The sequence below is a fragment of the Arvicanthis niloticus genome, chromosome 2 (assembly GCF_011762505.2).
Source record: "Arvicanthis niloticus isolate mArvNil1 chromosome 2, mArvNil1.pat.X, whole genome shotgun sequence".
Taxonomy (NCBI): domain Eukaryota; kingdom Metazoa; phylum Chordata; class Mammalia; order Rodentia; family Muridae; genus Arvicanthis; species Arvicanthis niloticus.
Window position 1 is genome coordinate 101,074,242 of NC_047659.1, and position 12,371 is coordinate 101,086,612.

The following is a 12,371-nucleotide window of genomic DNA, read 5'->3' on the forward strand; positions in this document are numbered from 1 at the left end:
AAAGTGAGACAGACCCTTAAGCACTAAAGCTGCGGAGGTTAACCCGAGGTCAAGTGGCACCAAAGGAGCAGCGACTCCCACAATCAAACGTTGGCTGAGGAGAGGGCGGCGCACACTTAGGGGAAGGAGATGGGACCACAAAGATGCTGGAGCTTCGTCTGGTGGCGATGGGGAGGCCAAGGTGATTCCCGAACGCGGTGTGACGAGCTGCCCTGCTTAGGCTAGGCTTCCTCGCCGCGCAGCCCCCAGCCCGTCCTTTCTAGTCCTTCCCCGGCCCCGGGCCAGCTTCCCGGCGCCCCTCCACCGAGGCCGTGGCCCCCAGCCCAGCTACCGACTCGCCAGAGTCCGCCCCGCCGCCGCGGCCCCAGCCCGGCCGCTCCTCCCCCGATGATGTCACGTCCCTGGCCGCCCCTCGGCCGGCCTCGCGCCCCGCCCCCGCCTCCCCTGGCCCCGAGTCCCCTGGGCCCACCCGCTTGCGACAGCCCTCCTCTTGCCCGTGCTCCCTCCCTACGGCTCCCGCTCCCCAGGGAGCGGCGGCGGCGGCGGGATGGCCAGGGCCCGCGGCCAGGCCCCCGGGAGCGGCGGGCGGCGGCGGCCGCGGCGGGGAGGCGCGGGGACCGGGCCCCGGGGGGACTCGGCCGGTCTGCTGCTGCTCCTGCTGCAGGTGCTGCCGCCCGGGGCAGCGGCAGGCCCGGGGCGCCGGGGCACTCGGGGGCCTGGCGGCGGCTGCATCTGCTGGCCCGGCGCCGGCCCTGCTTTTCCGCGGGACGCGCGTCTGCTGCTGTTGCTGCCGCCCCGGCCACCACCGTCGCCGCCGCCGACCTCCACGGCCGCAGCCTCCCCCTCTCGGATGGTAATCAGCGCCCCGCGCGGGCGCCGCGGGCGGGCGGGGGAGAGGCCCTGGTGGGGGGAGGGCGGGCACCTCGCGGGGCGCTCGCCCCCCCTCCGACGACCGCGGCGCTGGGCAGCCGCCAGAGCGCGCCTCTGGGGCGCCTCCGTGCGGAGCCGGTGCGGGCTCCGCTCTCAGTCTGTTCACCGGCGCTCAGGCCGCGGGGGAATCCCTCCATCTCCCCGCCCCGCGCCCCGGGAGGGGAGGGGACAGTGCCAGCGCCCGGGGACCCGTTTTCTCTGAGAGAGCACCCGAGAGGCGAGCGGCACTGAGGCACCGGGACTCCGTGAAGCGCTGCTCTCCTGGAGGCTCCTGGTGCCGTCGGGTCGGGCTGAGCTGAGACGCCCACAGCCTCGGCGGGACGGGATCCCTGGCAGTGGGGGGCGCCCACGAACTGCGGGTCCTTATGTTCCCCGCACAGGACGCTCTGCCCCGCGGTGGGCTCCACCTGAAAGAGGAGCCGCTGCTGCCCTCCAGCCTGGGCTCGGTGCGCTCCTGGATGCAGAGCGCGGGCATCCTGGACTCCAACACCGCGGCGCAGAGGTAAGCGCTCTACCCGACCTAGCACGCTGGTTGGACCGCTTAGTGTCGCCTTCGTCCTGCACTCCTAGCTACTGGAGAGAAGGGTAGAGGGAGTCCTAACTCTTGACTGTCCCAATGAAGTCTCCTGTTCACCCTGTGTGAGTTTGACTTCTTCCTGAGGATATGGGGCGGGTTGCTCACTAGGGTCCAGGGCTCCGGAGGTGTCGCCTCCTCCCGCACACCTTGAGCCATGACCCAGTTACTGTCTAGAGATGTACAGACCCTTCTTTCTGTGCAGTCTCTACCGTTGCACTTGTCCATTTCCGCGGCTACCCAACAAGAAAGGCAAGAAACTCTGTGGTGTACAGGACCAGAGGTGTGGGTGGGGCTGAAGAGAGGCTAAGCCAGTGGGCAGTTAGTTAGCCTTACTGAACTGATTGGGGCTGAGAATGGAGCCTGACTCCTCTGTCAGGTGGTCTGGGGTAGATCCTGAAGGAGACTGGAAGCTCTTGGGAACTAGCAGGATCTGCTCTGGTTACTTTTCAGGGGGAGGAATAGGGGTCTAGGCAGGAGACTTCTGTAAGAAATGGACTCCAGGATTTGGATGGGGGCTTTGAAGGCTTGTTAACCCAGTCACTGCAGCAGCCGGAACCTGGTCTCTGTAACACTCCCTCTAATTATACAACATGGAGGTCATACATCGGGTCAGAAGCTCATGGTGCCTAGCACTAGGTAGGAACTGACCCTGCGGACAGCCAGGACAGGGTAGGCACTGGGTCTTTAGGAAGTTTGAATAGCTGCTGTCCAGTATCTGAAGGATGTCAAAGCAGACCAAGGCTGGCACATTACTCCCATTCACACACCCAAACTTGTTCAGGTTATCACCCCAACTTCATCCAGTAGTCGACACAGAGTGTTTGTGGATAAAGGGGTGCAGTATTTTTGCACATCTGTCTTCACAGAGAGAGTGCTAAGCTTTCTGTCGAGTGAGCCCTCCTGGACAGAGAAGGGTATTCCAGATGAGCCAAGTCTAGTAAGTCTCTAGTTAGAGCCGTCTAGCTAGCGACTATAGAGACACAGTAACAGTTGTTCAACAGTGTGCTGGTATGTTTCCTTCCTAGTGACTATAGAAACAAAGTAACAGTTGTTCAACAGTGTGCTGGTATGTTTCCTTCCTTGTTCCCCTCTTAAGTTTTGTCTTGTGCTATCCTTAAAACTGTGTGTGCCTGCTTTCCTGCTGGTTTTGGCTTTCCCGTTGCAGTGGTCATGTGAAGTTATAGCTGAATGTATTAGACTGGAAGTTGCTGTTTCCTTCAGATTTTGCTCTCTACCTGCCCAGGGCTGCCAGGTTAGATGAGGGGAAGCAGAGGTGCCAGAGATGGCGTCCTGAAGGTTGGTGAAGGGCCAAGAAATCTGGGCATGAGACTTTCAGCCTCAGCAATCCTAACCACCAACAGTGTTATCTACACAGAGAAAGGTTCTTGAGTCCCCAAGACCACATAACTGAAGCCCAAAGGCTTCTGAGGTTTGAACAGAACATTTTTCAGGCCTGAGCTTGCTTGACCCCAAGTCTGGAACCTGTCATTCTAGGACACAGATTGAAAGTTTTCAAACATGTGGGTGAGTCTCTTTCCGCTTCCAGAGGGGAAGCTAATACTTGGTTCTCATTTCTTTGCACATTGCTTGTCCTTTCTCCTGTGTGTATCTTTCCCCTCAGTCCTCTGCTCGGGTCTTCCCATCCCAAAATGTAACAAGAAACATCCCTCTCCCAGTCTCCCCTTCATCTTCCTCCCCTGTCTGGCTGCACACTCCTGCGATGCTTCTGGGTGTGGATGATCTGTGCCTTCCTCAGCTTCACCCCACAGCCACTTGGTTTGCAAAGCTTATGGATGGCTAGTCTCAACCCCACTGTCCCCAGATACCACTTTTAACAATCACACTCCTGAGTCCTAGACTCCATTCCTCCCTGGCTTGAAGGATAATTCAGACTCCTGGTCCTGCACTCTGACTTTCCACTTTAAGGATGGTTACCATGGGCTACTGTCACTGGCACATCCCAGACAGCTGGCATTCAAGGCTCATCACAATCTGACCCCAGCTTTTTTTTTTTTTTCCCAGCTTCTGTATGATAATAGCTGATAATGTTGAAGAGTCAACAAGTCTGTCAGACCTGCTTTCTTTTAAAACAGTTCTCAAGTCCTTATCGTCACACTGTAGAGCTTTAGTGAGCCTTGAGCCACCCCAACTCCTTTTCAGCACCTGCTCTGTTCGTATCCTTCCTCCCTGCCCAGGGGAACAGTTCTTAATGTTACCTAAACTACAGGACAGGCTCTGCTGTCCTCAGCCTGTCACTGTTTTCCTGGCTCTGACAACTGAGGCTTTCCTGTAGGGCAAAGATGGCAGTTCATTCATCTTTCTTTCTGTAGCCCACAGGCTTAAGTAGTCCACCAAGATGGCTCCAAAAGCCTTCTCTATCAGATGCCTCCCTTCACTTCAGTTTCAGCAACTGCCCTACATCCCTCAGCTACCCTACCCATCTCCAATTTTAAAACTTCAACTTTACAAAAATGCCAAAGTTTTGAAGAAAGTAGAGGAGGAGGAAAAGGCTCAGAAGGCTTGCTAAGATCAGTGAGGGAGCCTCTGCTGAGAAGAAGGGAAATTCTGAGCATAGAATGCAGGGAAAGAAGAGGAAATGAATACCCATCCCATAGGAAGGGGAGAAGGGAAGGCTTCTTGCTCCTTTGCCAAGGTCTCTTTAACAGGGGTGTCTGCTCCAAGGCCCCTGGCCACTGCTGTGACTCCTCCTGCCCTGAATCAATAGGAATTTACCTCTGAAACCTAGCCCCAGGCCATTCCCCATCCTCAGACAAGTCTCCCTGCACTAGGCTTAGCAGAAATGATAACGCTTTTCTCCTTCTGGTGTGTTTCCCAGGCTGGGGAGACTAGCGAAAGAGCCTGGCCAGCCCTAGTCCTGCAGTAGTCATGGAAGACACTAGGACTGCCCATCCTACCAGCCAGTCACTGCTCGAGGAGCGGGGCCTTAGAGGAGGAAGGCAGCTGGGGATGTCTTTCCTGTAAGCAGCTGCAGGCTGCCTCTCTGCTAGGAAATGCTTTTTTTGCTTTAATAATTAATAGCTGCTCCTCATCCTGGAACCTGGCTGGCAGGCAGGCCTGTGGGTAGATAGTGAGAGGGCTGGCAGAAGAGAAATGGGATGAATAGCCAGTAGGTGGGACTGAAAGCCATGAAGGAAAGTGGTAGAACTCCCTCATGAGAGTTTTCCTTCCCCTGCCTACCATTTAGACCTGGGTCCCTAAGTTGATTTGGGGGTAAGTACTGAGCAGTAATAAGAGGGACTTCGAAGCCTCCATTGACCTGGACCTCCTCTTCATCTACACACAGGTTCTAGGTGGCTGGCCTTAGCTACCAGGTCTTCCCTCTGTGGGTACCACTGACGTGGGTGTGCCCTGTGTGTTACTGCTTGTATCTTCTTTGATGTTCATCTTGGCTAGGTTCTGAGAATATCAAGGCCTGGGCAGGGCTAGGCCAAGAAATCTTGGCTGGAGGCAGGCACAACATGATGATCACTACCAGTCCTGGGGATACAGGGAATGCCTAAGGGAGAGCTTGGGCACCTCTGGGATGCTTAAAAAGGAAGGGAGGGTTTGGAAGAAATGAACATGGAACTTTAGCAGCCAGACAGGGTGGGGGAAGAGAAAGGCTGGATTGAGTAGAAGAACTTGAGGCAAATCTGACGCCAGCGATGAAATACAGGAGGCACTGTTTTTGTTGGAGATAGAGGGTGGTCAGCAAAGTCTACTTCCAATGTTGATGACATCAGGATATGTCCTATTAGGTCAACATCTCAGATTTGAAGATGAATCAGGCTCAAGCCAAAGTGCTGTTGAAGGCAGAACCTTGGGCTGCCAGGTGGGCCAGAGTTAACATTTGGCAGGAAAATGGAAGTCAGAAGCCTGGAGGGGTGGCTTGTCCTCTAAGGGGATGCAGAAGGTTATTGTTAAATTGCTATTTATAGTAAGTGTGTGATCAAGCATGAGTGTTGTGTGAATAGAGAACAGAGACTGCAACAGGAGCTTTGCCTCCTAGAGAGTTCTGGATGCCAGGAGAAGAGCCCTGGGCCATCTTGCCCAGCCTTACAAGAGAACATCTCCAGGGACCTGCTGGGTGGGCTCAATAATAGCAACCAGATACTCTGTTGCCTTACCATGCCAGCTAGCATCCCTATGTGTTCTGGAGTGCAGCTTACCTTAGTGGTCCAGGCTATGAAGATGAAGTTGTTCTTGTTCATTTGACCTCGAAGTCCCAAACAGTGCTCACAAAGCCTAGGCATACCATACCTTACTACAAGGCAGGACTCTTCTGTCCAAAATGTAGCTGTCCAAACTAACTTTTTTTCCTGGTGTTTCAAAAGGTCTCCTTAAATCTTGGGCCTATGTAAGAGCAGAGAATCTGACATGGTAGAAAGACTGCAGTGAAGGCTCCCAAGTCTGTGTTCTCTAGAATAGAAATCCATCCTCTACCACCTCAACCCTCTCCAGAGCTGAGAGGAAAGTGTTTTGACATTGTGTTTGAAACAACCTTCCTGAGAAAGTGAAGAAATGTGTTGTTTGTTTTGGATTCTTGCAAAACTGGTTATCATGGTTTGTTTGTTTGATTGTTGTCTGTTTGTTTGTTTGTTTGTTTTTGTCACTTGGGGGCATTTATCTGAAGAAGGTGTGTGCTCTATTTCCCATGATGCTAAGGGAATGAAATGTCGTTGAAGTGCAGGCTCCAGCGGTACACATGCTGAGCAGGCCCGTGCTCACCTGCATACATCAGAAACCTGGAATCTGCAGAGTTGCCCTTAGGCCCCAGGAGCTAAAGCTCTGCTGGCTTCACTCATGTGTCCAGTACTTCTGGGTGGCTGGTAGTTGAAACCCACACTCATCTTCTTAGTCCCCTTGGTTGGTAGAGGCTCTACCTCAGCTAGCACCTGCTCCCTAAGGCTTGAAGACTTAGGAGGGCAGAACTTGTTCTGCCTACAAATACACGTGGCAGCAGCAAGCACAGGAGGAAAACAGAGCAACAGGAGCTGGAAGGACGACTCCATAGTGAAGAGAGAGCCACAGTTTGAATCCCAGCCCCCATATCAGGAGGCTCACAAATGCCTGTGATTTCAGCTCCAAGAGAATACACACCCTCTTCTGGCCTCTTTGGGCACACAAATGTATATGTACATGGGAGTATACATAAATAAAATACATCTGGAGGAAGGGATGTTGACTTAAAAGGGGGCAATGCCTAACCAGAGTTGCTGGAGTACTGAGTCCCTGACCTAGTACTCAGGTGGGATAAGTCTGAAGTCCTTGGTCTGTGTTTCTGCCGTTCTCCATGGACTCGCGCTGTGGTTGCCTACAGGTAGCTTGATGGGCTGTCTTCTTGCCTTTGTCTCCCTCTGCGCCTGCAGTTCCTGGAATCAATCCAATAAGCTGTTGCTATTTGGGTTTTCACCCCCAGGGAGTTCTCTGCTTCTAGGAGAACATAGATGAGACATTTTCCTCTCTGTCCATGACTCAGGGGCTCCATCCTCTATGCCCCCCCCCCATCTTTCTTTCTTTTAGAGAAGTAGTATGCATCAGTAGACATCCCCAAGTTTCTTCCCACCCTCCGGAGGTTGTCTTGGACAGTACAGCTTTGGAGAGGACACAACCAGAGATATCAGCCTTCATGTGTAACTCTCTATCTGAGCAGAGAGCACTCATGCCCAGGATGTGGCCATGGGGACTATCAGACCACTGGGTACTTTGTGCATGGTTACAGCATGTCTCTGTTTCTGTTCTTTAACTGTGGTTTGTTTTCTAATTACGAGAGCAGCAGCTTTTCCCAAGGGGAGAAGAGAAAAAAAAATGTTTCCCTTCCTCCTCCCCAGGCTTCTCCCTTTGTAGCTTGCAGTTCTGTGTAACAGGTTCTGATCACCTACTGTGGTTCTAGGCAGGGGAGCAATGGAGACTACTAGGGAAGGAAGACTCGGGCCAGCCTGATTCTGTTTCCTTTTGCTTTCTGTCCTCTGTACAACATAATCCTTGTAGTATTCGGTGTCGTGCACATACAAAATACTAGATTCTTCTCAGCAAAATCTTTTCCCATTTTATCTCAGTGCTAATTAGCTAAAGCATGACTGAGGTAAACTGGAGTCTTCTCAGGCAAGGAGCAGAAGATAGGCCTAGCTGGGTGTCTTCCCATTTTATTGGCCAACCATGGTCTGAAGGGGACTAAGGCTGTCATTAATACTGTTCTGTAGTAGTTCATGATGAGCGAAATGTTAACTAGTCCATGCTGCCCCATGGAAGGCCGTGAGTGAGGGGGTGGGAGGGTGGAAGGCTTAGTGCTACTCTGGCTGCCTTAGGAGGAATAGAGCTGGGCTGCGTGAGATGGTATTGTGTTGTGGGGCACGTGAGATGGGTCAATTTCTCTATGCCTCACACCCTAGTGCTGGATGCTGACCCATACCCTCTGTGGGAACCTGCCGCTTTTCTCCTTCCCTAATCTCTGTGTTCTTTCTGTCTCCCAAGTAATGCCATTCCACAGGGAAGGCAAGCCCAGTATAGGGAGTTTGGCCAATGGTTTAGGGAAACCACCAGGGGACCCATAGGAGCAGGAGACCAGCAGGAGCGGGGAATAGACTGAGTGAAATCTGCCAAAAGGACAGGGATAGACTAGGAAGTTTGGGTCACTAACAGTTCCCTTTGTACCAGTTTAGGAGCCCTGAGCCAAGCAAGGCCTTTTCCATAGAAAGGCCTATCGAGCGGCCTGGGGTTTCTGTACTTTCTCAGTATCTACTTCTTCTCTGCCAAGGCCTGTCTGTCTACTCTCTTCCCACTGCCTGAGAGCCTGTCAGACTCATAAGAATAAAGAACAGCAGTGATGGGATTTCTCTACAAGGCCACCCCTTCCATCATCTTTTCCACTTGGTGGTTCTTAAAACCATCCCTGGCAGAGTTGAAGCTAAGCTGGCCCTGGAAGCAGGAGGGTGGAGCTCAGAGTTGATGTCTCATTAGCATATTCATCCACAGTAATCAGAGACCTGCTGTGATCAAAAGCTCTTCAGGCTTCCCTGCCTCTCAGCCAGGTAGAGAAGCTGACAGAAGGTGGTCAAGTCCCCACTTGAAAGGACTGCCATCTAGCTGGAGGGAATGGGGAAGAATGGAGAGAGGACCATACCCTGGGAAGGAAACTTCTGGTAGGGTAGGTACCTTTCGTCATCACACATTCCCATGGCCACTCCCAAGAATGCATCCATGAGAAAGAACAGTTGGTTTTATGATTTGCTGTACTCAGTATGAAAACATAGCAATCGCCTATGATACTATGACACTAGATACCATGACCTAGTGTGAAGCCAAAGAAAACAGTAAGTTCATTTTATTTAATTGTTTAAAAAAATGACTTGTGTTTATTTATTTGTTGGGGGACGGTGCTTACACGTGCCATGGTACACTTTCAGAGGTGAGAAGACAACTGGAGATGTTAGCCCTCTCCTACCATGCAGGTTCCTAGGATGGGACACAGGTTATCAGACTTGGCATCAAGAGCCTTTTACCCATTGGGCTATCTTAGTGGCTCCTGATTTCAAATTATGAGGAAGGAAATACTGAATAGCAGTGAATCTGGTAGTTATTGTCACAGTAGCATGCCTGATGGGCATCTGGGAAGCTGGTGTGTGTGTGTGTGTGTGTGTGTGTGTGTGTGTGTGTGTGTGTGTGCGCACGCGCGTATGGTACATGTGTGTTCACGTATGAGTGCACATGTAGGGAGTGCATAAGGAAGCTAGTGTATAGCCTCATGTCATTCCTCATACACCTGTCTCCTTCTGTTTGAGACAGAGTCTCCCATTAGCCTGGAACTTCACCAAGTGGTCAGCAAGTCCCAGGAATCCCCCTGTTCCTGTTTCCCATCATACAGCACCAGGTCCTGCTTTTCATGTTGGTTCTAGGGGTCCAAACCCGGGTCCTCATGTTTATGAAGCACATGCTTTACCCATTGGGACATCTCCCCAGTTCTGGGCGTTGGTTTTTAGTGGAAGCTGACGTCCCCCTGTGTAATGAGCCAGAAAAAGAACAAGGCAGAGTCTACAATGCTCTCATGACCTAGAATGTAGAAGTCATGTGCTATCATTTTTTGTTCTATTGGCCACATGGATCAGCAGAAACACAGGAGAGGAGCCTGCTAAAGCACATTGGGAACCATCATCTTGGAGTACTGAACGTATGGGATGTACTAGCCTGAGCCAACTGAAGCACGGTTATTTTTGCAGGACGTCCAAAGCCTTCACAGAATCAACTTTCCCAACAGTGTGGCCACAGCACTCTTTTTCCAGGGTGGAGATCAGGGAGCCTGTGAGAAACATGCTTTGGGATACCTCTAGAGAGGAAAGCCTAGACTTCTTTTCCTGGTGTTCATATTCCTACACAGTCTGGCAGGAACTTTCAGTGCAAACTTTTCTCTCCTCTCTTTATACCGTCATGGGTCTGTATATACAGTGTGTGTGTGTGTGTGTGTGTGTGTGTGTGTGTGTGTGTGTGCACTTGCATCTTTGTATATGTGGGGCAAACATGAAGTGGGCACATGCATATGTCTGCATGAGGTGGCCCATTATTGCTGTCTTCTTTGGAGCCTTTCTTAGTCATTCTCCAAGTTACTCATTGAGGCAGGGTCTCTCAATTGAACCCAGAGCTCGTCTAGATGGCTAGGCTAGCTAGCCAGCTTGTTATGAGTAGCCCCCGCCTCTGCCCTTTTAGCACTGACACTCCCCAGAATTTATGTGGTGCTGGGACTATGAAGTCCTCACATTCACATGACAAGCGTGTCGAGCACTGAGCCGTCTTCCTAGCTCCATCCTCATTATTCCCCCTTTATTTATTGTTTCCTCATTTCTCTCCTTATCTCTCTAATTATTTTGAGACAGAGTCTCCTGTATCTCATGCTCACCTTCAACTCACTATGTAGCCAAGGATGAACTTCCAATCTTCCTGTCTCCACTTCCAGAGTCCTGGGATTACAGGCATGCACTACCAGCCCTGGTATTATGTGGTCCTGGGTATTGAACATAGGGCTTCCTTCATGTAGACAGGGCCTCTTCCAACCAAGCTACACCCTCACCCAGTATTTCACTTTTTGAAATCTGATCCACTGATGCCTGCCCTTGCAAATATTTCTTGGGCTATTTGTCCTTTCTTCCCCCTTCCAGTTATTGAGTATAAACTTATCCCCGAGGGTTGGGGCAAGACCATAGTCTCTATAAGTCTTCCCTCAGATCCCACAAAAGAGTTATTATCCTTTGTGTTTTTTTGCCAGGTGTGGTGGCTCATATCATAATCCCAGCACTTGGGAGGCTGAGGCAGGAAGATCACAGCAAGTTTGAGGCCAGCCTGAACTACATAGTGAGTTCCAGGCCAGCCTAGACTACAGAGTGAGACCCTATCTCAAAAAATAACAACAATAAAACTAGACAAAACCAAAACACTGAACAAACAAACAAACAAAAACACCAACCCAAAACAATATTCTCCTCCTTTGCTTCTTTTTTTTTTTTTCCCATTGGTGACATTTGGGGCTAAGGGTCCCCATACTCTGACCCTTGTTCCACCCTCTGCCTGTGATTCCATCCTCTTCCAGGCATTTAATTCCATAACTGCGTGCTGCGTGTTACAGAGTTTAAGGGCAGTCTGGTGAATGAGACCTTGTTCTTCTCTTCCTCCTTGCTTCTGAGCAGGGTTTCTGAAGAGCCAGGAGCAAGCCTTTCACAAGGCCAAACTAGGAGATCCTCTTGCCCAGAAGCCATGCTGTCTTGAAGGTGGAGTCAGCCCTTTGCACCCAGAAGGGGTATTCCTCTTCTATACCCATAGCCCAAGACCTAGGATAGGCAGAATAATAGCCTGGATCCCTGATAGTCTGCAGCATCCCTGATAGTCTGATGGACAATCATGTCGGAGGCAGTGCTATAATCTCAGTCAAGCACTAGTTATAAGCTGGGCTCAGTGGGAAATTCATTTCAGAACCTCCCAGGTACTTCTTGATGCCCTAATACACAGTCCTAAATACCTCTGGATAGTTTGTAGTTTATACACTTGATTTTAGATATAAACCATCATAGGGAGAAGCCTGCAGTGAGGAAGAGCCTGTCAGAATGCCTTCATGCAGCACCTGTGGTATTCCTTCTTCTCAAAGAAGCAAGCTAGGGTAGCCTCAGTGCTGTAGGCCTCTTTATGAAATGGATACGGTCCTTGCCCTAACGTTTGGCATGTCACAGCCTAGTCCTGGTCAGAACCACTAGGGCCTTTCTCTGTGGAGGCCTCTTCCAGTGGTTTTCCAGTTCCTTTCCTCCCACAGTGGCGTGGGCCTGGCCAGAGCACATTTTGAAAAGCAGCCCCCCTCCAACCTCAGGAAGTCCAACTTCTTCCACTTCGTGCTGGCCATGTACGACCGGCAGGGGCAGCCCGTGGAGGTGGAGCGCACAGCCTTCATCGACTTCGTGGAAAAGGATCGAGTGAGAGGCTCATGGGCTGGCCTGGGACTAGCACTGGGAGCGATGGGAGGGCTTCAGGGACCCTATCACATTCACGCGAACACTGGGGAAGATGAGTGGACACATGCTAAATGTGTGGGAAAGGATGGGTGAGTGGCCAAAAGGCAAAGAAGGACCGTGGGAGTGGAGTGGAGGGTGTGGGGGAAGGAGGTTGAAGACACTGAACGCTTGAACAGCCTTCTGTCTTATCCTTGCAGGAGCCTGGGACAGAAAAGACAAACAACGGGATCCATTACCGCCTTCGGCTGGTGTATAATAATGGTAAGCAAAACCTGGGCACTGCAGCATCATGAGACACATTGCACCCACCTCAGGGCCTGGGAGGGTATGGGTATAGCCATCGGAGGCATCCTCGTGCTCCCCTGACGGCAAGCTCT

General features: G+C 51.6%; 1 protein-coding gene across 10 annotated transcripts in view; it reads left to right on the plus strand.

The window, feature by feature from the left end:
• Positions 1–98: 98 nt before the first annotated feature.
• Ebf4 (EBF family member 4) overlaps positions 99–12,371 on the plus strand; it is a 73,077-nt gene continuing 60,804 nt past the window's right edge. For 5 of the 10 annotated variants that reach the window (XR_013108803.1, XR_013108804.1, XM_076929743.1 and 2 more), the window contains exons 1-3: positions 314–853; positions 1,311–1,432; positions 12,192–12,255. Coding sequence is in view for 8 of the 10 variants with exons in the window: in XM_076929743.1 (XP_076785858.1) it covers positions 388–853; positions 1,311–1,432; positions 12,192–12,255 (652 nt within the window). In the remaining 2 variants the exon portion in view is untranslated. Of the gene's footprint in view, positions 182–313; positions 854–1,310; positions 1,433–10,763; positions 10,850–11,798; positions 11,956–12,191; positions 12,256–12,371 lie in introns of those variants that run through there. The other 5 variants (XM_034495246.2, XM_034495248.2, XM_034495245.2 and 2 more) reach the window with 4 other exon arrangements.